This window comes from Aethalodelphis obliquidens, unplaced genomic scaffold (assembly GCF_003676395.1).
Source record: "Aethalodelphis obliquidens isolate GAN/ISIS:26980383/991018 unplaced genomic scaffold, ASM367639v1 scaffold67, whole genome shotgun sequence".
NCBI lineage: Eukaryota > Metazoa > Chordata > Mammalia > Artiodactyla > Delphinidae > Aethalodelphis > Aethalodelphis obliquidens.
Genome location: NW_020838011.1, coordinates 9,218,243 through 9,243,921, shown reverse-complemented (window position 1 = coordinate 9,243,921; position 25,679 = coordinate 9,218,243). Strand labels below are relative to the sequence as shown.

At 37.2% G+C, this 25,679-nt stretch overlaps 1 protein-coding gene across 1 annotated transcript; it reads right to left on the bottom strand.

The window, feature by feature from the left end:
• Window positions 1-231: 231 nt before the first annotated feature.
• STAP1 (signal transducing adaptor family member 1) lies at window positions 232-23,320 on the bottom strand. Its single transcript, XM_027089646.1, is given in 8 exon segments — window positions 232-516; window positions 7,566-7,662; window positions 9,916-9,985; window positions 12,873-12,919; window positions 17,839-17,945; window positions 17,948-18,005; window positions 20,047-20,103; window positions 23,261-23,320. Coding segments are annotated over 8 exon segments (558 nt in total). The 3' UTR covers window positions 232-454.
• Window positions 23,321-25,679: the final 2,359 nt, after the last annotated feature.

Sequence of the window (25,679 nt, the reverse complement as noted above, 5' to 3'; positions counted from 1 at the left end):
TTAGCTGGGTAATTAAAATAACTTACGTTTCATAAATCGGTCAAATCAGATTTTAACAAAATCTTGTGAAGCTTTTTTGGAATTGCTAGAATTTATGAGAACTAGAGGATCTGCTGTGGAGATTGTATAGAGGTAAATGTATTAAACTGAAGCCCTGGGAAATAAAAACTCCATTTAGAAAGGACCATATGTTTTCAACTTATATCAGTGCATGGGAATGCATATATCTTTGAGTTACCCTCACAGCCATATACTATGGTTTTCTAGTGAATTGTTTTCATTCTGATAAGATAATGAAATTGTATGCTGCAGTGTTTAATTCTGGTATCCAAGTAAGTGACTTTGTAATCAGGATCAGGAGGATAGAGATAATTTTCTTTAAAAGTAATATCTTCCTTTTGAAAATAATAAATTACCAAGATACATGAAAGTATAATAGTTTTACCATTTTATTTTATGCAATATGTAGATTTTTCTTCAACCTCTCTCTTCTCCCTTATGTGGTGGGTTCTTGGCCTAGAAATTGTGGGTGGGAAAGCTTGATTGAACCAATGTTGAAGAGGGTAGTTCTTTATTTTCAACATGAACAATTTTCCTGCTTGTACTTGAAAGCTTCAGCAGTATGTGTCAAAATGGATTTTCACCTTTTTTGTAGTTTTTCTTAGAAAGTCCTATTTCCACTCTCATTTACTCTTCCAGTTTACTCTTCCATCATCATTCTGCTTTTGAAAGAAAATATATTACTCTACAGAAGACAGTGTGACAATCTGAAGTCTCTCTTCATGTTTCCTTCTAACTCTGTTCATCTGTCATTCCCTGCTCCTATAACAAGGGAATCTAAAATGCAGGGAGGTTGATAATTTGTTCCTGATCACAAAGCAAACTGAACCAGTTCAGCCACCAGAATAATAGTAATAGCAGAGAACTAAACTAAAGAAACCACTGCCTAAGTCCCAGGCTAATTCCTGAGATATACATGCGTAAGAGAGCCCCAAAGCAACATACCAAAGGTTTTGAAACTGAACTGATATTGGAACACTTCCAGAGAAAGTAAGGCAAAATTAGTTCAATCTAATCAGGATGATTGCCTGCTTAAAAAAAAAATCTCCGGAGGATTTTAATAGGACCCAGAGGCTCATGACATAATATTCAAATTAAAATATCCAAGATACAATTCAAAATTACTTGGTAAACAAAGAGGCAAAAAAACGAGACCACTTCTTAAGGGAAAAGACAACAGATGCCAACACTAAAATAACCAAGATATTGAAATTATCAGAGATTTTGAAGAGCTATGCTCCATGAAGTAGTGATAAATATTCTTGAAACCAACAGTAGGATAGATGTTCTCTACAAAGAAAGAAAAATTACACCAAGCAGAAATTTTCAAAATAAAAAATCTGAAATTAAAAAGATCCACTGGATAGATTGAGTAGAAGTTCTTCAAGTTGAAGATAAATGATACCACAGGAAAAAGAGCAATAGGTGGGAGTTACCTAGATAATAATAGACTACTTTTCCCACATTCTTTAATATGTTTATAACAATTGGAAGCAAAAATTATAATGCTTGTTGGGGTTTTAAATGTTAGGTAGATGTAATATATATGACAACTATAACATGGAGGGGAGAGTAAAGGGACCTATATGGTTGCAAGTCACGATTGGCTACAAACAAGCTACAGTTGCAACCCACCCTCAAGATACAGGGTTTACACAGTGTGTGAATACCAGGAAATGGGAATCATGGTAACCAATAGAATATGGCAAAGGTGATGGGATGTCAATACCATAGTTATGTTACATTGCATAAGACTCCACCTTGCTAGTAGATTTGCTCAATAGTCCCTCCTTCCTTCTCCCTACCTCCACCTCCATTGGTATCTTTGAAGAAGCTGGCTGCTGTGAATCCTAGAGCTGCAAGAAGTCAGTTCTCCAAACAACCTGATTTGAAAGTGGATCCTTCCAGGTCAAGTCTCAGATGAAAACCCAGTCCTAGCCAACACCTTGATCGCAACTTTGCAAAAGCCCCAGCTAAGCCAGGTCCAGACTCCTAACCCACAGACACAGGAAAGGATGGAGTGAGGGGAGAGAGAATATGAATATACGCAAATATTTATCACTGGAGCTGCAGAACCACTAAGAAGGTTTTTTAAAGAGGTTTCAGAAATGAACGTGGATTTGGATTTTAAGCTTCACTTAACTAGCTTCGTGTGTGACTTCTTTAAATGTATGTGAAAACTAAAGTGTTGCTTTTCTTGATTATAAAATGGAGATAGTATATCTTCCTCATAAGATTCTTGGGAGCAATAAGACGAGATGATTCATGTAATCCTGGCTCTTCACATAGAGCCTGGAATGTAGTACATGTACAGTTAATTGTGATAGTCCTTTTGTGTTTCTGAGAATGACAGTTTTCCTCTGGGAAACAGAGAATATTGCTTCCTCCTTCCCCAATGCTATGCTTAGGCATTCAGCCATCCATTTATTCCACCAACATCCATCAGTTTCCACTCTGTACCAGGTCCTGGGTCAGCAGACTATTTATTGAAGACACAGAAGAAATGAACCAATTCCTTGAAAGACACTACCAAAATACTCTCAAGAAAAAAATAGATAACCTAAATTGTCCTACATCTAAATTCAATTAAAGACGCTGAATTCATAGTTTAAAACCTTCCAGCAAAGAAATCTTCAGGCCTATAGGGTGAATTCTACCAAATATTTAAGGAAGAAATAATACCAATTCTACACACATTTTCAGACTATAGAAAAAAATAGAATACTTCTCAGCTCATTTTTTGATGCCAGCATTGCATTAATACCAAAACTAGACAAAATTGTTTTGAAAAACATAATATATATGATCAAGTGTATATATGCAAGGCTGGTCCAAAAATGGAAAATCTATCAATTCACCATATTAATCAAATAAAAGGAAAAATCATGATCATCTCAATAGGTACAGAAAAATCATTTGACAAAATTCAACATCCTTTCACGATTCAAAAACAAAAATAAAACTACTTCAGCAAACTAGGAATTGAAGGAAACTTCCTCAGTTTGATAAAGGGCATTTTAAAAATAATAATAATAATAAACTAGAGACAACATCATACTTATTAGTGAAAGGTGGAATGTTTTTCCTTTAAAACTGGGAGCAAGACAAGGATGTCCACTCTTACCATTTCAATTCATCATTGTTCTAGACAGTCCAGCCAGTAGGTACAATAATACAAGAAAAATAAATAAAAGGTATCCAGATTGGACAACATGAACTGAAATTGTCTCTAGTCACAGATAACATGATTTCTATATATAAAATTCCAAGGAATCAACCAAGAAAAAAGGCTTTTAGAAATGAATAAGTGATATTAGCAAAATCTTGGAATACAAGATCAATATATAAAAATTATATTTCTATATAATACCAACGAACAATTGGAGTTCAGAATTTTTCAAACAGTACCATTTAGAGTAGCACCAAAAAATGAAATACTTAGCTATTAATCTAATGAAATATGTGCAGGCTCTGTATGCTGAAAACTACAAAAGCATTGTAAAAGAAAGACAACATAAATAAATGGAGGGATATACTTCTTTCTCGATTGGAAGACTCAGTATTCTCAAGATGTCACTTCTCCCTGAATTGATTTATAGATTCAACAAAATCCAAATCAAAACCCAGGAGAATTTTTCTGTAGATAACAACAAGCTGATTCTAAAACTTATACTAAAAGGCAAAGAGACTAGATTGGTCCAAACAATTTTAAGAAGAATAAAGTTGGACTTATACCTCTTGATTTCAAGAATTACTGTAAAGCTACAGTAATCAAGATAGTGTGCTGTTGGCAAAAGGGTAGGAACATAATCATTGGAAACTGATTCAGAAAAAATATGTTGAATCGATTTTTTATGAAAGTGTAGAGGCTATTTAATGAAAGGATGATCTTTATAAACCAATGGTCCTAGAACAATTACATATCTAAATGCAAATGAACCTTGACTCATCCCTCACACCTTAAACAAAAATTCCAAATGGATCATAGACCTAAATTAAAACATAAAACTAGGAATTCCCTGGTGATCCAGTGGTTAGGACACAGCACTTTCACTGCCAGGGCCTGGGTTCGATCCCTGGTCGGGGAACTAAGATCCCGCAAGCTGCATGGTATGGCCAAAAATAAATAAAACTGTAACACTTCTAAAAGAAAACATAAGAAAAAAGTCTTCATGATCTTGGGTTAGGCAAAGAATTCTCAGATACAACACCAAAAGTTCAATCCATAGAAGCAAAAATTGATAAATTGTACTTCATCAAAATTTAAGACTGCTTTAAAAAATGCTGTTAGAAGAATGAAAAAAAATTTGTTAATCACATATCTGACAAAGGACTTGTATTCAGAATATGAACAGAACTGTCAAAATTCCACCATAAGAAAACAACCCAGTAAAATTATGGGCAAGATATTTAGGCATATATTTTGCCAGATTAGATATATGAATGGCAAATAGCACATGAAAAGATGCTCAGCATCCTTAATTGTTAGGGAAATGCATATTATAACTACAGAGATACCACTACAAACTTAACAGTAACTTTTTTTTAAACATCTTTTTTGGAGTATAATTGCTTTACAATGTTGTGTTAGTTTCTGCTGTATAACAAAGTGACTCAGCTATATGTATACATATATACCCATATCCCTTCCCTCTTGCGCCTCCCTCCCCCTCCATCCCACCCTCTAGGTGGTCACAAAGCACCGAGCTGATCTCCCTGTGCTATGCAGCTGCTTCCCACTAGCTAGCTATTTTACATTTGGTAGTGTATATATGTCCATGCCACTCTCTCACTCCGTCCCAGCTTACCCTTCCCCCTCCCCATGTCCTCAAGTCCATTCTCTATGTCTGCGTCCAGAATAACTTTTTTAAAGATAATATGAAGTGCTGGCAAGGATGCAACCAGAGCTCTCAGACATTGATGGTAGAGATGTAAAAAGGTGGGACCACCTGTGAGAAGAGTTTTACAGTTTCTTATAAAAAGTTAGACACATATTTATATGACCCAGTAATCTCATTCCTAGATATTTTACCAAAGTTCAATGAACACTTATTTTCACACATTAATCTGCATATGAATATTTATATAGCTTAATAATTTCACAAAACTGGAAACAACCCTAATATATTTAAATTGGTGAATGGATAAACAAACTGGTACCTCCCTACAGAAAAAGACTATTTATAAATAAAAAAGAGTGAGCTCTAATACACAACACTTGTGTGAATCTATACATTATAATGAGTGAAAGAAATCAGTCTCAGAAGGTTCCATACTGTGATTCCATTTATATGGTATTCTGCAAAAATGTTAAACTATAGGAATGGAAACAGATCAGTGGTTGCCAGGGATTGTGTGTGAGAAGAAGGGTTGACTAAAACCGAAGAACATAGGGCTTTTTTTGAGATGATGCAACTTTCTGTGTCTTAATTGTGGTGATAGTTGTCAAAACTCATAGAACTATACACCAAAAAGAGAATTTTATTTATACAAATTAGGTAATTTTTTAAAAGAAAGGAAGAAAAATAACCCCTGTACATAAGATATATCACACTTGGAATCATTCAGTTCACAGCTTCTTCTATATGAAAAGCTCCAAAAGGGCCATACTTTGTTCTCAACACTAAGAATTCCTAGCCCAAGTACATGCAGCTACCCTTCCCTCCTTAACTACTCCGAGTTCTCATGTGAGAGAACATGGGCTAACCTCCTCCAGGATTAGAGACCACATGAAGAGAGTGGTTCAGCCAGCCCCAGCTGACCACCAGCACCAGATGTGCAAATGAGCCCAACTTGGACCATGCAGCTCCAGTCAAGCCACCAGCTGGTTATAGTCCTGTGAATGACACCAAGTGAGACTAGCAGAAGAACTGCCCAACTGAATCCAATCCAAACTGCTGATGTGCAGAGTCGTGAGCAAATAAAACGGTTGTTGATTTAACCACCATGCTTTAGGGGCGGTTTGTTACACAGCATTAGATAACTGACACAATATCATCCATAGAGGAGGCAAATTATATTGGATCCCTCACCCCTTTTTTAAAAAATTATTTTAGAGATGTTACAGGAAATCCTTTCATCTCTGGGGGAAAAAAAGAAGCACATTAATAGCACATTCCCAGAGATTTCTATTAGGTGGTATTTTCCTGCATAAAGCCCAGGCAATGTATTATGCTGACATATCCATAATAACATGTTCATCCTTTGTGGTTATATTTTAAGATAGAGAAGGTCAAAGATGAGAGGGAGAGAGCTGACGGGGCCAATAATCTGTAGTTGACAAAGTGAGACTAAGGGGGGACATGGTGGCAGTTTTTAAATATTTGATGGTTTTAAAGCCAAAAGTTGTATTAATATGTATAAGTTAAAGGAAGAATGTTTCAGACTCAATAGTAGAAATAATTATCTAAAATGAGAGCTGACCAAAAGTGAACTATGCTGCGTTAAAAATCAGTGAGGTGACTGTCATTAAGAATTTACAAACTGGTCACATCTTAGAGACGTTTTCTGTATTGAGTGTGCAGGTGATTCCTATACAGAATGGGACACTATACTGGATAATTTTCTAAAGTTCCTTCAGACTCTAAGTTTATTAAAGTTATTTGGCATCACAAGAGTCATACCCATGTTTTAAAACTTGGACCTTTAAAGCTTGCCGTCCTTTTAATTAGTGAGACTTTCCAGATATGCCCTGATGCGGTAACCAAACCAAGTTGTTTTGCCTCATAATCTGTAGATATTTTTTCTCTCCTGCTTACAGCTTGTCAAGTGACCATGTGCACCAGGGATTGTTTCAAAGGATGGAAAGAAACTGTCACATCCAGCCTGCCCTGCTTTGCCAAAAACTGCACTACAAACAGGGCTTTGTGGTCATGTGAACTGTGTACTTGCACTGGGTCTCATGCTTGGTTTAATGGTCTGCTACCACTGTTTTGAAATTCTTAATAACTTATGAACAAGGGGCCCCATAGCCAATCCTAACTACGATCTTCATCTGTAGTTCCTCACTACCCACCCACTACTTGTTATCTTGCACTCTGCCTTCTGCCTTTACAGTGGAATAAGACTGCACTCTCAATTCATCTGTTGCCTACTGGCCAATCCCCATAGTGTCCCCTTAATCCTCATCCATTTTCATGTCTCAAGCATCTGACATTGTTGACAGACCATACCTTTAAATTCCCTGTTTGGTTTCTGTGACTCTGTATGGCTTTCTTCTCATCAAATTTGTTTGATAAAGTTGAGGAGAATGATGGAATGAAGTTAATAGTCACAATACATGCCTCAGGATTTTTTTCTCTAGAGTGGGCCTATACTCCATCCACCAGGATTTATTGGTACTTCCCTTATTTTCACAGGGTCAGTGACAAAATGATTTCCAAATGGATAAATTTAAAGGCTGAACTATATAATCCTACCTGGTTGGTATTACAAATCATATGTAGGTTTCTTTGTTGTTGTTTTGTTTTCCTTTTCTTAATATAGCAATGAAGTGAAGAACATACCAAGGGTTTCATCAGTTGAATATATAAATGGTCGTAAATTTCCTCGAGTCTCCTTCACGAAATAATCAATGACGCTGAAAAGATTTGGGAGTGTTACCTGTATACAGAGAATAAGAGAAGGTCAGTGTCACCTGTGTAAAGATAGAGTAAGAGAAAGCTCAAATGAAATCTAATGGAGATTACTGTGTATTTCCTATCCTCCAGAAAATCGTGTCAATTCCTCACTTCAATAGCTTACTGAATGGCCAGGGTTTTACCTACCCATGCATTTTCTTTCTCCTTTATAACCGTATCTAATTCCCTATAAAGAAATTACCCCTTTCCTATTGTATACAGTTTGGTGGACAATAATTAGTTACTCTGCTCTTTCCCAGTTACTGTATGAGAATGTGATTCAAGTTAGGCCCAAAAAAGCTCCCTTCCTGAAATTTGAACTTGAGTAGAGGATCAAGAAAGCAGATTCCTAATCAGATGATGCTTAGTACAAGTAACTGCTTCCTAGTCCCTGAAGGTTTTCTAGCCTTCCAGTCATTCTATGGGCTTCCTATGTTCTTAAATTCTTTTTTTTGCTTGTTAGCCACTTTCTTCTGCTTGAAACTAAAGACCCCTTTAAAGCCAGAGAACTTAGCGTTTTAATATCTCATTGTAACAGGCTAATTTACTTGGCTAGGAGTAACTAAAATGTCTTGCTACCCCCTAAGCCAATATTTTTTGGCAAGTAAAACCAGGTTAAACCTGAATATCCCTGGTAAACTTAAAGAGGAAAAAGAATTCACAAAATGACAACCTGGTTGAAGGGTAGGATTGAGGAGTATGAAAGGTGATAGAATAATCCAGGCTGTTCACTTTGTGTACACTGGGGACTGTTGGGGCTAATGACAGATAAAGGAGCCCCAGTTCACCTGTTGCAGAGGCACATTCTTCCTCCCCAACCATTGCTTCCAGTCACTTGGTTATTTGAATTATCCTTCAGCAATCTAATTCTCTGTTTCCTTCATTAGAATTTCTGAAAAAGCCCAGTCAGGCGTGGACATGAGAACTGACAATCTCTGGGAGGCATTTATGGCAAAGATGCAAGTGGGGTATATGAAGCAGCTGCTGTCTTGCTCTTGGTAAAGGTCTGCACTCTAAGGGTTATGGCCAGAACATAAGAAATTCAACACTACACTCCCTTTCTCTGATCAATACAATGGGCCTGGAGAGGCAGAGGAACTAGGAGCTCAATTTTAGAGAAGATACCATAAACATCTTCAAGACCTATCGAATCCATTTAAGTGATAGCACTTTCCTGACTCAGTCTTCCCACCACTGCAGCCTGACATTACAGATGCTTCCTTTCCCCAGCATCCCGGACCACAGGCCACATTACTTCATTGTCATTGGCTGAAACCAGTGTAAATACCAGTTTTTCCACCTGTATAATAGGTGTTACCTCAGGGTAATGATAAAGATTAAATTAGATGGCGTGTGTGAAGTATTTGGCTCTGTGCCTAACATAGTATCGAATGGTTATAACTACAAGTCAGTTGGGGTAGGAGAGGGGTTGAATACAAGGAAGAAATCCTTTCTTCACTACTTGGTACTATCAAGAGGGGAATTTCTGAACTTCTGCATGGTGGGTATTAAAGGACCAGGCATTTAAAGATTTTTTTTCCCATTAGAAATAAGAACATTGGGGGCTTCCCTGGTGGTTAGGAATCCACCTGCCAATGCAGGGGACACAGGTTTGAGCCCTAGTCCGGGAAGATCCCACATGCCACGAAGCAACTAAACCCATGCGCCACAACTACTGAGCCTGCGCTCTAGAGCCTGTGAGCCACAACTACTGAAGCCAGCGCTCCTAGAGCCCGTGCTCCGCAACAAGAGAAGCCACTGCAATGAGAAGCCTGTGCACCGCAACGAAAAGTAGCCCCCGCTCTCTGCAACTAGAGAAAGCCCGCGCACAACAACGAAGACCAAACACAGCCAAAAATAAATAAATAAAATAAATAAATTTATAAGTAAGCACATTGGAATACTTGTATACTTCTAATTAGAAGATGTAAAATAGATGCTTAACAAAAATATTTTTCTCTCCCTGAGATAATTATATTGATAAAGATCTTCAGAGAAAGAAAGAAGTGGGAAGAATTGATAGCAGATGATCTACTCTGCCTCCCCCACCTGCTCTTGCATCTCATTTCTCACCCTGGATGTCTGCTACCTTCAGGACCCGTTAACATGGCTGTTTTTCGCCAGCACTATGTTCCTAGGCAAGGAGTCTGCTTTCCCAACTTACTTTGAATTCTATAAGGTAGGTTTGGGAGGAAGCAGGAGAAAATTAATCAACAAAAAGGAAATAGTTACTTACAGGTTTTTCCAATTCAATAGTGTAGTTTTTTCCTACACTCATCACTTTGTAGTGCTTGATTCTTGGCAGGCTAAAAAAAAAAGAAAGTTCATCTTCATTTAAGTATACTATTGGGTCAAATCAAAATAAAGTGAGTATAAAATATCACCTGTACAGTAAAACTATGTTCCCATTACTCTAGTTTTCTATGTCTCTTTTTGGGGGTTTATACACTAGGGATATAGGAAACCTGGGTCATTGAGTGGATGCATGAGAAAGAATGAGATGAAAAAAGGAATCAAGAACTGAAGACCTTTCAGGCAGAAACGTTTTTTAAATGCCAGTAATTTATAAAGTAGACAATATTATAAAATCCTATGTAGGTATGTATACGTCAAATCTATATTCTCTATATTAAAAGGGAAGTAGAAAGAATTACTGAAAGCAAATTACTTTCTTCATCACTATTCCTATCAGAATGCCCTCAATAGCTGTTCTTCCTGCTAGCCATATACCACCGTAGATAATCTGCCAACTTCAGGGCTGACTTAGAGATATGGACATGGTAGGTGTTAAGTATTATACAAACATATAGGTGAGAATGTAAGTATAGTAGGTGAATCCTAATGTCTTCCTTTTATGTAGTGACATAGCACTAAATTATTAGCACCCTAGAGATATGGTACTTTTTTACTAGAACTGCTTAAGAATAAGGAGCACATTCAATTCACTTTTGTACTCCAGCATTAGGCACACAGTAAATATTTATAAAACTGAATTTTAAAAAATATTTGGGGGACTTCCCTGATGGCGCAGTGGTTAAAGATCCACCTGCCAATGCAGGGTACACAGCTTCAAGCCCTGGTCCGGGAAGATCCCACATGCTGCGGGCAACTAAGCCCGTGCACCACAACTACTGGGCCTGTGCTCTAGAGCCCGTGAGCCACAACTACTGAAGCCCACACGCCACAACTACTGAAGCCCACGTGCCTAGAGCCCACGCTCTGCAACAAGATAAGCCACCACAATGAGAAGCCTACACACTGCAACAAAGAGTAGCCCCCACTCGCCAAAACTAGAGAAAGCCCGTGTGCAGCAACAAAGACCCAACACAGCCAAAATAAATAAATAAATAAATTTATTTATTTAAAAAAAATATTAGGAACCCATCTAATAGTGCTGTTTGCTAGAACTAATTTATACTGAGAGCAGAAATCAGTATGTTTGCCTTGATTCATATGGCAGTAGTGTCAGGACCAAGACTTTTTCTAATGTTGAAAAGTTAATAGCATTTATTACGCCTCCATTGCTTGAAAGACAAACTAATTCAACATCTGTCCAGTTTATAGAAGCTGCCTGAGAAAAATTGTTTATCAGGTTAAGTTTGTCTACAAGGCCTCCCACGTTCTTTTTCATCACTCCTCTCTCCATTTCCAGGTCACATTCCTCTGGGACTGAACTACAATTCTCCTTAAGGGACTCTTTCATCATCTACTGTGATATCCAAATCTCTTAATTGGATATCACATTGGAAAACAGCTAATAATTTTTTCCAATCACTTTAGAGCTTTATTCTCAAAACATGGGATAAAACCTAACCAACCCTCTTCCCTCCTAAAGAAAACCAAAAATAATTTCCTAGTGCTGAACCTTCAGGAATCATTCACCGGCTGGTGAAGGAAAACTTCGGATGGAGGAAATCCTACAAGTACCCTCTTTTGGGGTGGCTGGCTCTGGCCTTGTCTTTGTCTCTACATGAAAAGACCTTTATAATCATACTCTTGAAAACTCTCACCAATTCCCATTAGAATTCTTTTATTCCTATGACATAAGTGATTATTATTCCTTGGAAGACTGATAGAAAGCTTGAAAGGCATGGCCTTTATAACCAGAAAGATCTAGGTTCAAATTCTGGTTCTGTTGTATGAACTCTCTGAGCCTCATTTCTTCACCTATAAAATGGAAATGGTGATGCCTGTTTCACAGTGCTGTTGTGAATAAATGTGTGAAAAATCCTTACTATTGTACAATGTCTGTCACATGTAGACAGTAAATTATAACTATTTTTTACTACTTTTTAAATGCATTTTTTGAACTTAGTAGTTTCTGTAATTCTCAGTTTCTTCACTTGTAAAACATGGAAAATACTGTCTGTCTCAGTTTTTATTGTGCCTGAAGGAAATGTTTGTCAAGCACTTAACAGAGCACCCACAAATGTACCCCATAAGTGGGGACAGTGATTGTTAATAATAGCCATCATATCATCATCATCATCATCATCATCCATGGCAAAGCTGTGGGAGAAAAAGCAGCAATAGTTAACAGAGTCTCTTGGAACTCTTAACTAATAGGACTAAGTGCTAAGGCAGAAAATAAGGTAGAAAAAAAATTCCATTGAAGTCGCTTAGGTTTTGACTCTCATTTCAGACCTGTGTTTTTCTTTCATATTTTTTTTCCAAAGGAATAAAGAGGGGGAAAAAACTAGATTGATAAAATTTGCTATATTGAGGTTTCCTGATTACAACCTCAAAAAAGAAGTAACCTGTCTTTAAAAAGAAATATGTGGCCTTAAATATGGTTATAAATACTGTTCTTAGCTCCTGACCCCAATTTTTGCAGAGGAATGAATTTTGGGTAAATATTTTCTATTGCTTTCTTGGCTAATGGCTTTCCAAAGTGTTTATACTTCTAGCTTGCCACGTACTCATAACAATTTTAAGAAAACAAAACCAAATTATGAAGTTTGTTGTAAGAATAGCTTTATGTCTTATGAATTCACACACCACTGGACTGGGTAAAAGTGGATGATATTTTGCATCAAGAGAGGAGTCACCTGATAATTTGCCATTGAAGGACTTTTGCTTCTTCCTGAGAACTAAAATCTTTTCTCCCACAGTTGATTTGTTAACAGATGGAGATAATTTTACTTTCAAGTACTGCTTTGTAAACCAACTTGTCCTTTTTAGCTAGTGTTTTACCAGGCACACTGGTCTAAACTTGCATGGCTGAACATTTCTCCTACAACCTGTAAGAGAGTGAATTGGTTTTGTGGGTAACACAGGTGCTTCCTAATAGTCTAGATTTCTGCCAAAGTCTTTACAGACTACTGCAATACAGTCTAACCAGCTAAACTTCTACTACTCTCTACAACTGCTATTCTTTAAAATTGTGACCTGTTAAACAGAATATATTAAATCCAGACATTTCAAAAGACCTATTTTGAGGCATTAGAGAACACATAATGATAATCCTTAACATCATAGATATATCTGGCTCATAAGGAATATTTGTGCAAAAACAGTTAAAGTTTTTCCTAGCCACTTTCAGATATAAACTATTCCCCAAAGCCTAAATAAGCACATACTGACTCCCCTGTTAGAATGCTCTAGTTTGACCACTCTACCTCACTCCTTGCTTTCTAAATATAAACGTTTCTTGAGAGTGGAGGGATGATCAGTTTTATGAAATGTCATAAACTTTTATGACTATTAGCTGTACAAGCATGAATTTCTATGTGAATTTAAACTGGAAGTATGTTTACTAAAAATAGACATGTAATTTTGATATGAACTCCTTTGCCAGACTCTAATGAGGTTAAATATAACTTAAATACAATATGAATAAACACTGTGACATTAGATCTATATCCTAAGTATAGAAACTCATTGCATTTGGTCACAACCCATATTTACAACAGAAAACGCTGTTATTTCTCATAGCTCACTCGTGCGGAAAATGCAAATCAAAAGTTGGACTAATTTAGACCACCTTAAAAGAGATCTTGCTTCTATTGTGCAGGAAATATAAAAGTCTTTAAAGAGCCATTAGATCTCAGGATTTTGTTTATTTCATGCAGAACAGTAGCACAGGGTTCACATACAAATGGATCAAACACTCAATCCAACCAAGAAAAGTATGAAAGAAAAAAGTCACTTCCTTGTGTGATCTAATTTAACTTTCAATCAGTTAGATTAAATTTCTTTTTTAAAAAATCTGTGAGAGCTGCATAGCCAGAGAGATCAGCTCCGTGCTTTGTGACCACCTAGAGGGGTGGGATAGGGAGTGTGGGAGACACAAGAGGGAGGAAATATGGGGATATATGTATATGTATAGCTGATAACACACCATTGTAAAGCAATTATACTCCAATAAAGATCTTTAAAAAAAATTTTGTGAGATAATTTTTTTTGCTAATTAAGAATTATTAAAATTTTTTAAAATTTCATTTACAAAACCTTAAGGTGGCTCAGAATAAAACCCAAAAGATATGCAGTACTTTATTAAAAAATATGTAAAACGTTATTGAAGGGCATTAAAGAAGAGTTAAATATTGACACACAAGAGGACAAGATCTCCAGGTAACAATATGGACTAATCCAAAAGCATGTCCTCAGGGTAAACATGAAGTTGTGGGTTGGTGAGTACAATATATCACTTCCATAAAACTTAAAAACATAAAACAATGCTATACAATAACTGTGGGACAAACATATGTAGAAAAAGGAGAAAGTAACCTAAAGTGTGTACCTTCCCAGGACAGTGGTTGGGGGTGGGGAATGCGTATGGCGCGAGGCGGGCAGATATGGAGTGTTTGGTTTGTCTCAGGGAGGATTTGAAACACGGCAGTCTCAGCTTCAGATCTGACGCTAACAATTCCTCTAGGCTCTATGCCAAGTTCGTGGACTGCTGGTGGAGAAGGGCCAGAGGTTCAGGGTACCTGCCTCCCACCCCGACCCCTACCGCTGCCCTCGACCCAGCTTCTAGCTGAGACCGGCTCCATCCGGTCACTGCCCTGATCAGATGCTCCTCAGGTAAGAGGCGGGCCCAGGAGCCACCTCGCCATGGACCTGGGTTCAGCTGTGTGACTTTGGGCAGGCTGCTGCCCTCCACAGGCTTCATTTTCGAATTTTGTAAAATGGGATGGTATGTGGAATAAATCTGAATTCAGTTTTGTATCCTCTTATTTTTTAAAGTGGAAGTAAACAGTTAAAAGACATTCTGTATTTTATGTGATATTCAATTTCCTAAACCCAAAAAAGGACAGACTCCTTTACCAGGATATACTAAATAGAAAATTTCACTTTTCTCCCAGGAGTTCTTATAAGCTCACTGATATTTAATGCCAGTCATAACTTTTATTTGTTTTGGATTTGTTTCAAGGTAGCCAATTAAATTATAAATCAAGTAAATTATCATGAATAATCCATGATATTCTATCATATTAGTTGAAAAACCCTTAATTCCAAATGTTAGCCTATAATAAACAGAAAAAAAAATGAAACCACAAGATGATTAAGCTGACATAGATATTCATTGTGGAAAAATACACACACATACACACAAACACACACACACAGATTCTCTTACTTCACACAGACTCAGGATCTGATTTACCATCTAACATTCTTGCCACATGGCTAGTGTATAAAGACAAGTCTCTGTATATATGAAGTAATTGGCAAGTGAATGAAGCTTCTTGGGTTGTAGCTCATACTAGCATTGCAGCCACATGCCATAATTTTAATTTTGTCCTATAAGTGACTATTTTCTTTTTACTGCCTTTATTCACTTGCCAGTGTCTTCATATTTAATCTATTTAGAATTATTGATATTTATATATGGATCAGTAGCTAGATTCCTAGATAGATGTGTTATAGCTTAAAAAAAAATAGAATATTATCCACAGAAAGAATGGCAAATTCAAGAATCAAAGTTCTGTTTAAGCTCTTATATGAAAGATAATCATGTACTGAATATTTTCATTTAGGACAAAAATCACTATATTTCAATTATATTATCAGTTGTAAAAATGTTAACTAAGCCAGAGTCCCTATTGAAATGCAAGTTTTTATAGACTCTGAGGGAAGGAGTAGACTTTAAAAGATACAATCACCATGGCTACACAGAAGAATCAACTTTTGCATGTAAATGTTACTGACTTTATCAAAGGTAAACCATTTCACTAGAAAGAAATTATTAACCTTAACAAGAGGCTCCTAAGTGATTCTTTTTATAGAAAAGTCAGATTATGTCACTTCTTTATTCATCAGAGGCCAATGGCCTCTCATTATCATTCACAGTATAACCCTTTTCCCTACAATGACCTGTAGGGCTTAGAGCTGTCAGCCCTACCCCCACCTCTGGAATCTCATCTCCTAACCCTTTCTCCTTGCTCACTCTACTGTAGTCCCAGTGGCCTCTTGTGGTGTTGTTGTTCTTTTTTAAACTCCAAGTGTTTTTTTTCTTATTTTTTAAAAATTATTTATTGATTTATTTATTGGCTGTGTTGGGTCTTCATTGCTGCGTGTGGGCATTCTCTAGTTGCGGAGAGCGGGTACTACTCTTCGTTGAGGTGTGTGGGCTTCTCAGAGCGCAGTCTCAGTAGTTGTAGCACACGGGCTTAGCTGCTCCACGGCATGTGGGATCGTCCGGGACCAGGGCTCAAACCCATGTCCCGTGCATTGGCAGGCGGGTTCTTAACCACTGCGCCACGAGGGAAGTCCCTGGCCTCTTGTTTGTGAACAACCCAAGCCTTCTCCTACCTCTAGCCTTATGCACTGGTTGCCTGGAATGCTCTTGTCCTACACATTGGTATGGTTTGTTCCCTCACTTCCTTCAGGTCTCTGCCTAAATGTCAGTTAACAAAGGAGGATTTCCTTGACCACTCTATATTAAATAAACAACAACAGCAACCAGAAAAAATTTCTCTCTATATGACCTCTGAGAGTTCCCATCTCCCTCATCCTGCTTTATTACTTCCATAGACCTTATCATCATATACATGATTTTTTTTTTTCTTTTTTTTTTTTTGTGGTACACGGGCCTCTCACTGTTGTGGCCTCTCCCATTGCAGAGCACAGGCTCCGGACGCGCAGGCTCTGGACGCACAGGCTCAGCGGCCATGGCTCACGGGCCCAGCCGCTCCGCGGCATGTGGGATCTTCCCGGACCGGGGCACGAACCCGTGTCCCCTGCATCAGCAGGCAGACTCCCAACCACTGCGCCACCTGGGAAACCCCTGCACTTCTTATTTTATAGTAAATATTATAGTCAATGAAAAGTCTATTTTTCAGCAGAAAAAGATTTGGCAGTATATACAGTACACCAAGATGTTGAAAGAGAATATCTCTGAGTGGTGGGACAAGGAATAATTTTAATTTTCTTTCATTTATCTAATAAATATGCATTACTTTTTTATTGAGGAAAAAAAGAAAAAGAAAAAGCAGTCTAGATGCCTTTTAACCTATCAGTCCATCAGTTGTCCCTGGTTTCAGCTGAGTGATGGCTAGCAGGTTTCATTGATTATAGTACAGAAAGAATACACATCAGAACCTGATGTCAAAGATGGTACCAGGACAAGTTTCATTGACAAGAAGATGAAGATTCCAGAGTTCACAGTCTTAGTCACATTTTTCAACAATATAAGAGTTAAAAAACAAATGTAGCCTGTTGCTGACTTCAGGATGTTCTGTGCCTCTTCATTTCCAACAACACCTTACCACTTTACACATGTCTTCCTCAAAGTACGAGCCCAAGACTAATCACTGATTGATCAATTGAATAAAGCATTCAGGTATTTTAAATCTTTGGTATAATTTCCTGGTAGAAACTCAGTCAATCATAGAGTTGCATGGTGAAAAAACCTCTTTCCTTCCTTCTACATAGCAGTTTTATTTAGGTTTGTTCTTTGGAAAAAAATCTATTTAGTCTAAAGGTGTGGGTGGAGGGAGATTTCCTGTGTGGTAAGAGGCTTGGTTCAAATCTGCATTTTGCATTTTGTGATATGACATAGAGGAAATGTGACATGTACTCATAGATATACTGTATATCCACAAGACAACTTATTGTCCCTGGTTTAACGAGTCCAGTGACTAACTCTCCTTGATAATTAGAAATTAATTTTAACAATCTAATAAGTAAACTGAAGTTCATGGTGCACTTATGCTGGCATAGGGTTCAATACATCCACATAATCTTCAATTGGTTCCTTCCCTTTTTCAGGAAATGAACTCAGTGTCCGCTCTGTCTCAATTCTCCTTTTCTTTTCCCTAAGGCTTCATGCAGTCTAATTACTTGCCCAGGAAGGAGTGACACATGTAGGGGAACTGACATCTGAAACCAATTAAAGCCGTAGGCAAACAAGAAAGACAGCAGAGTAACTGGTTTTAGCAAAGATGAGCCTGTTCTGGTCCTAAGGAGCTTCTGTTACCTGACAGAGATGGATGGATTGTACCATGAATAGAGGATCTTGGTGTTTTAGAACTGCCTCTAAACCAGCTAGAACCTGCACAGGGCGCCTGACTAGAAAGAAACATTCCTTTTGATCTGGTCCAAAGCTAAGTATACTCACCTGGCACCACAAGCTGATTCAAGTAACATCAAACCTCTCATTTTTTATTCTGAGCTCGCTGGATCTCACTGCCAGGGAAGTCCTGGAGTGCCCGCAAGTTGCCCGGCTGTCCCACAGATAACCTGGAATAAGTTCCACCAACCATATGGCAACATGGGGTCAAGATGGAACTGTTCTTTAAATGACTGAGAATCAGCAATGAGAGGTCTATATTTTCGTGTGTTTGTGTTTTGAATTTTCACTCACACATTAGGATTATGATACTGCTCTATTAAATTTTTAAAAAATCTTTTCTAGAAATGTGTTTGGATTAAGTCACCTATATTCTCCTGATCTATATTCATACCCCTAATTTAGACTTCATTATGACCAGCTATGTACTCTTAGAAGTTATAATCTAAATGGTAGAATATTTTTCTTCATGTGACACAACCTAGCCTATATTTTGAGGCAGCTGTGTCTGAATATCATCTTGATCTCCAGAGTGGGGTGCACGCTTTCCAGGGGGTGTATAAGAAAGTCCTTTGGAGTCTGGGAAGAAAACACTAGAACTTCATTTTCTATTTACACATTATCTTATTAATTCCTATTATTGTTTATATTTTATCACATGTATGTATATATATGAAATTTGAGACTATCCTTCTGCATAACTAATAATCAGTAAGTCTATTTCCCTTATATACCAATCCTGAAAAAAATAATAGAATGAGGAAAAACTAATGAAGCAGCTGTTCCTTATTAATTACCTATTATGTCCCAAGCATTATGCTATTGCAAATCCTCACAGCAATGCTACAAGATAGGTATTGTTATCCCTACTTTACAAATTTAAAAAACAGGCTCAGAAAGATTAAATAACTAGTCCAGAGTCACATAGCTAGAAAGTTGTGGAACCAGGACTCAAACTCCAGTTTAATTAATTCAAAAGCAATGTCTCTGCACTTTGAACTATAGTCTGTGTTTCTCAAACTTCTACTAAAGTTGCCCTAACAACAGCATGGTATAAATGTATATACAGAGTGATCTGGGAACATAGTAAAAGACAATATTTATAGAGCACAACATTAGAGGCAAATTGTTATCTTTTGATAATTCACATGAATTTTATTTTAATTCTGTACCATATCTATGTACCTTATAATTTAAAAAATAATGCTTTTTATCCTTACCTCAAGGAAAAAACTAAGAACAAATCTTTTTGGCCAAAATGTCAAGTATAATTAGTGTTCTAGGAAGATGCACCCCAAGTTTTTTCCGGTGGTTTTAGTGTATTCCTTGACACCTAATCACATACACTTGGTATGTCTGTATCCCAGTGTAAGAAGTGCCAGGCCAAACACACGATGATGCCTTTCCACAACAGAGGGAGGGAATGTGTTTCTCCCTCCCCTTAAGTCAATATGCCTTTCACATATCTAACGGTCCCACTCTTCTACCTTCCTATGACTTTCCTACATGGTAGTTGACCCTCAAACTTTTACTTGTTTTTGGCTGAGAGAAAGAACCAGCATCCATCATCTTGGTAAAGTGCAGTCCTTATTTCATGTGAATGCAAGCCCTTTACTTAGAAACTAGCTTTGGATAAAGTCTGTATTTAACTGACCCTAACAAACATTGGAAGTTTTCATGTCCTCTAAGAGTATTAGAAAACATGGTGCTCCTTAGGGAGCTGGTCAGTTATCAAAGTACTTCATGTTTATTAGACAGTTGCTACAGTAGTTTTATTTAAAATAATGGTAGTTATTTAAAATAATGGTAGTTAACAAAAACAAAAAAAACAAAAAATAATGTCCTTCCTACCTCTGTTATCGTGAGAATGAAGCCTCTCCATTCTTCCCCACTTTCTGTGCTCTCTGTCTAAAGATGTAGACAAAAACAGATAAAGACAAAAAAAAGAAAACACATGAATGACTATGAACACTAATACTTTTATTAACTTCAAGTAACTTTAGAATTTCATATGATTGTTTTATAAGTCTCGAAATAGTGTAAGCCATCAAAACCCAGCAAGATTGACAAAATGCATATTCTTCTATTGAAGCACATTGCTTTAAAAAGTCAATTGTATTTTTAAACCACTTACAATCAGTTAAAAGGAAGAAATAATTCATTTTTCTTTGTGCTTAGAATTATTAATGTGTATTTGTTATGAAATATTTCAATAATTTCTTTTGTAGGAAGTACATAGCTTTAATCTGTTTGCTTATTAAACAAATAAAATTTTACATATTAGCTCGAAAAAATTTAAATGTTAGCACACTTATTTCTTTAGTATGTCAATTCATGGTTACTCGCCCCATTGGTATTTTTTTCTTTTTCTTCTTTTTTTGTGGTATGGGGGCCTCTCACCATTGTGGCCTCTCCCGTTGCGGAGCACAGGCTCCGGACGAGCAGGCATGGCTCACGGGCCCAGCCGCTCCACGGCATGTAGGATCCTCCCAGACCAGGGCACGAACCCGTCCTGCATCAGCAGGCGGACTCTCAACCACTGCGCCACCAGGGAAGCCCCCCACCATTGGTATTTAACACTAACTGGCTTTAAGTTTGAGGCAACCAGGTAGGACCAATGTAGTTACTTCCCATTACCTTAGTAGTTAGTAAGTTACCTTAAAAACTTCCAATTCTTAGCTCTAAATATTACTAATACAGCCAACATTTATTAAGTGCTTACAAGTGGCACTGTTCTAAGCGCTTCACATATATTAGCTGATTTAATCATGACAATTTTGCAAAAAGTACTCTTTTTAAAATTTCATTTTATAGATTTATTCATTTAGCAGATACTCACTGAGTGTCTTTAAGTTCTGGGCACTATTCTATGTACTGGTTTACATCAGAGAATAAAACAAAAATACTTATTCTCATAGGGTTTAGGGTCTAGCAAGGGGCAATAAATAATAAACATAATAGTGAGTAAATGTTATAGTGTCAGATGGAAATAAATGAGAAAATGTAGAGAAGAGTTAAAAGAGATTGGGAATGCCATTAAGGGTTTGGGGAGGGGAAAAGAGTTGCAATTTTAATAAAGTGGCCTAGGTAGGCCTCAGTAAGAGGGTTACATCTGAGTAAAGACTTATGGGTGAAGAAACCAAGGCAATAAAGAGGGTAAGTAAATTGTCTACAATTACACACTAACAAATAAAACAGCTTGTAGTGGGATAACTGAGGACATGGAAAGGAGACGTGACCCATGAGCACCCCCCAGCAAACTGGGGGCTGGCGAATAAGCCAGAACTGCAAACAGTCCTGATTGCTTTGAGCCCCCCCGGCAAACCGGGGGCATGCGAATAAGCCAGAGTTGTGAACAGTTCTGAATGCTTCGAGTGCCCCCCCCGGCAAACCGGGGACCTGCAAAAGAAATATTGAGTGCTTTGGGCACTGATCCATGAGATGTCCTCAGTATAAACAGAGTGGTGGAAACGCAAGGAGATGTCCTTGTGCTAGTTCAGTATAATCAAAATAATGGTGGGAACTTTGTGCTGTTCTTGCGCTCAAGGATGAAGCACGGCAGGTGCTCACGAAAGCCAATTATTGCTTGTATAACTAATAAAAACATAGGTTGCTGCTTTGGCACTTCTGAAATGTTAAGAAAACAAGTCTTAAAGTGTAAACCTAGATAATGCTTTAATAAAAGTTACCACAGCAAGACAGACGGCGCTGTTTTGCCTGAGCGAGCGGCAGCCCTCTACTGCTGTGCTTTGGCACAATTCATCTCGTGTGATGAGCTTACTTTCGGCCCTGTCCTAAGAAACTACAACAACAGCTAGAGTTCAAATCTAGGCATTTAATTCCAATCCTGTGCTCTAAATCACCACATCAGAATCATCCAGGGAGCTTGCTTAAAATGCAGATTCAGAGGCCCCGGTTTGGGGATGTGGCCTTATATTTCCTACATACGAGTGATTCCTGGTACACTAAAGCTTTATGACCACTGCTTTCAAGGTAAATCCAAGTACATCTTATTCAGTTGCAAGTTATTCTCTTTATGTTGTAGTTGTTGGTTGACTTTCCTTGGCTCACTTTCAATGCCAATTCAAGAAAAAAATCTTTTCCCATATAGGTGCTGGGTATACAGTGGTGAGTTTAACAAACAGATCTCTGCCTGTGTGGAATTTAGCATTTTTTGAGATCATGCTTTCACTGCTGAGGGCACGCATTAAATCCCTGGTCAGGGAACTAGGATCCGGTAAGTCACATGGCATGGCCAAAAAATAAATAAAAATACAAATAAATAAACCAAATTAATGGAAAACCAGTTCAACAGCCACTGTAAGTTGCTTTGGTTTGTCAATTTGCAAGTCAATTAATCCTTAATATACCAATGTTCAAATTATGTCTCCCCCCAGCCCCAAACCTACAAAATGGCAAAAATCCTGCTAAAATATTATTGTCCAGTTAGACCTGTCCACAACTTCCAACATCATTGTACCACTGCACCATTACAACAGAAATCCTCTTATAGAGATCTCAAGTTTTAGGTGGTGAATAATGAATTTATAGGTAAGAAAATGTAGTAGAAAAAGTGTTTGGGCAGAGGGAGAGAAGCCAATTTTGCTAGTAACCAGCTCTAGACCTTGAACAAACCAGTTAACTTCTCTGGGACAACAGCTTCTTCACTTCTTGTCTGAAGAGCTGCAATAGGCTTCTTTCCAAGTAGCCTCTTACTTTCCACTCTTTTTCTCTCTGAATCATTTACAATGTAGTGTAATCAAGTTATTCCCCGGTTTCAAACATTTTAATGAATTCTCAGTGCTTTCAGATTCATTCTTTTATTTTTTCATCAGCACTAAATATTTATTGAGCACTAACAATGTGCTCAAGCATCACAAGGTCATTTGTAATAGGGCCCTTTTAAATCGAGACTCCTTAAAAATACTCTCTCTTCTAGTAAATTTGGTTACTCCCAGTTGTCTTAATACCTCATGGTCTTTCCCATCACCTCATACCTTTCCAATCACTGTACACCTTGCTTCAGTACTCTTCCTTCTTCTTGTTAATACAACTCCCTACTTACCCTTGAAGACCCAGATTGAATATATCCTTCTCTATGAAGATTTCCTGAAGCCTTCCCCATTCCCAAGAGGAATGTTTATCACTCTCACCCTGCATTCCCATAGCATTTTATGCATTTTTAATTACAGTGTTTGCCCCATTGTATTTTAGTTATTGGTATAGCCTCTGCATCAATAGGAAATGGAGTTTTTCAAATACAGGGGTTGTGTTGAAGTCAAGGTTGATAAGAAGTAGATTGCAGTAACCATTTATTAAATGAATAACTTCCAGCTGAAAAGTTTTATGATTCTAATTTGGAGAGTTCTTAGCCTCCACTGTGACAGGAGTTTCTTTTTTCTGATATATGTGAACATTGGTTGACATATGATTCTTTTGTTGCCATGTATAACAATCATGTTATTATCAAATTCTTGAAAATACACCAAAATCCAGCTATTATAGCCATCATCAGCATCTGTGTCACAGGAATTTGCTATACATCAGGATATATGAAAAATATAACTGAAAACTTTGAGTGAAGTATAATGGATTAACTCATATAAAATCAAAATCTCAGTGCTCTTTTGAGCCATCTATGTTATAATACAATTAAAGTGAATGAATGCACATTTTCAATAATATTTAAGGATCTCTAAAATACTTTACTATCCATTTGATTCAATCAGTAAACATGAATAGGAGCCTCCAATCCCTTTCCAGTACTTCTAAATTTCTGACCTTTGTTTTACTTAATGTTTATTGACGATTTGTCATTTGCATCACAATTCATTGCAGTAAATTTTGAAGATATGTGAACTGTATACATTTATGTTTACAATCCATAAGTGAAAACACAGCTTTAATTTTAATGATTATGTGAAAACTTTGTGCCATAGTGAGTCATTATTACTCAGAAAATGTTTCTGCTAGGTCTTTTGGGACCGAAAAAAAAAGAAAGGTAAAGAATCACTGTTAGCCAGAGAAGTGACATTAGTAGCTGTCAGAGTGGTTTAACTCGCTAAACTTATTAACTGTAGGTTGGTGCCTTACCTCCATTCCAACCCCTTCTAGTGTGTCATTCTTTACCACAAAGACTGAAAAGCTAAAAACTACATTTTCCAGACTTCTTTGCAGTTAGAGAGGGTATGCATTCAATGTTGGCAAGGCGGAGGAGAGACAGAATTCATTCTTTCCCAGCCTTTGGTTTTTCTATAGGCGATTACGGTCTGTAGGCATCTGATTTTTCTGTGGCAATGTTATAAGAAGTCCCAGTGTCTGATCACTAGTTTCATGGGTGTTGATAGTCAAGGCATGGAACAGTGGTTTTCTGATAATGATCGGTGTGAAGTACAGTGTGCTTCTGAAGCCAGAAGCAGTAAGGAGGCTTCTTGCTCAGGAGGCTTCTTATCTGTGGTGGCTTTCTTGACATGGCAGTTTTGTAATTATGGTGGCTTTCTGATTATGCTATGTCAATATGGTTCTGCAGACTCCAGCATTAGGACCAACTTCCCAGTTTTCAGTTTGCTTCATGCAGCTGGCTCTTGGTGGGTCAGTTCTGCAGTGTATCTTTGGGAATCATTCCTGAAAGCCCCAAATACATTATTTCTCCATCCCCCCCAACAATTATGTAAGCAGACAAATGCCTAAATTAGCTATCATGAATTTATGTAACTTACCCCCAGATCAATACAGTTTTCCAATGTCTATAGGAAGAGGTGAAAAGTTATCCTAACATTGGAGGTGCTCCATAATCTAGTTCCATTTTGCAAACATAAGCACCTTTTCAATATCTCACAAATTTTCTGTGTCAACAGCACATCATTTCTGCCTCACATCTTTGCTTGCAGTTTGTCTTCCTATTTCTTTCATCTTGTAAATCTCTTTCTGTTAGGTATTGCCAGCAAGCTACAGTTTTGGCATTTTATTGTTTACAAATTTCTATAGGCACTTGAATTTACAAATATCTTATATATCATTTCCTGTGCATACTTAGCTTAAAATAATTTCTTATTTTTTTCTAATTATAAGTGGAAAACTTATATACGTCTCAGACAAAATAGAGAAACAATGAAAATCACATGTTATTTCACCATCCATACCATTAGCACTGTTTGGATGGGTACCAATCACTTTTTTGGCACTTTTTCTCTATTTGTATATATTTATGTAATCAAGTAAATACTGTAATGATACTTGATAAACTGCATTTTTCAAATAATGTATCCAGAGCACATTTCCAGGTCAATAAGTATGAAGGTACATTATTTAAATTTTTGCCCAGTACTATCAAAGTAATTTAAGTCTTTGCAAGGTTAAAATTATAATGCAGAACTATATCAAACTTTTGAAAATGTAAGTATGTTTTAAATTACAAAAGCTCCTTTTTATGAGATAAGAATTACATTGACTAGAAGTAAACTGGAGGCTACAGAATGGAGACT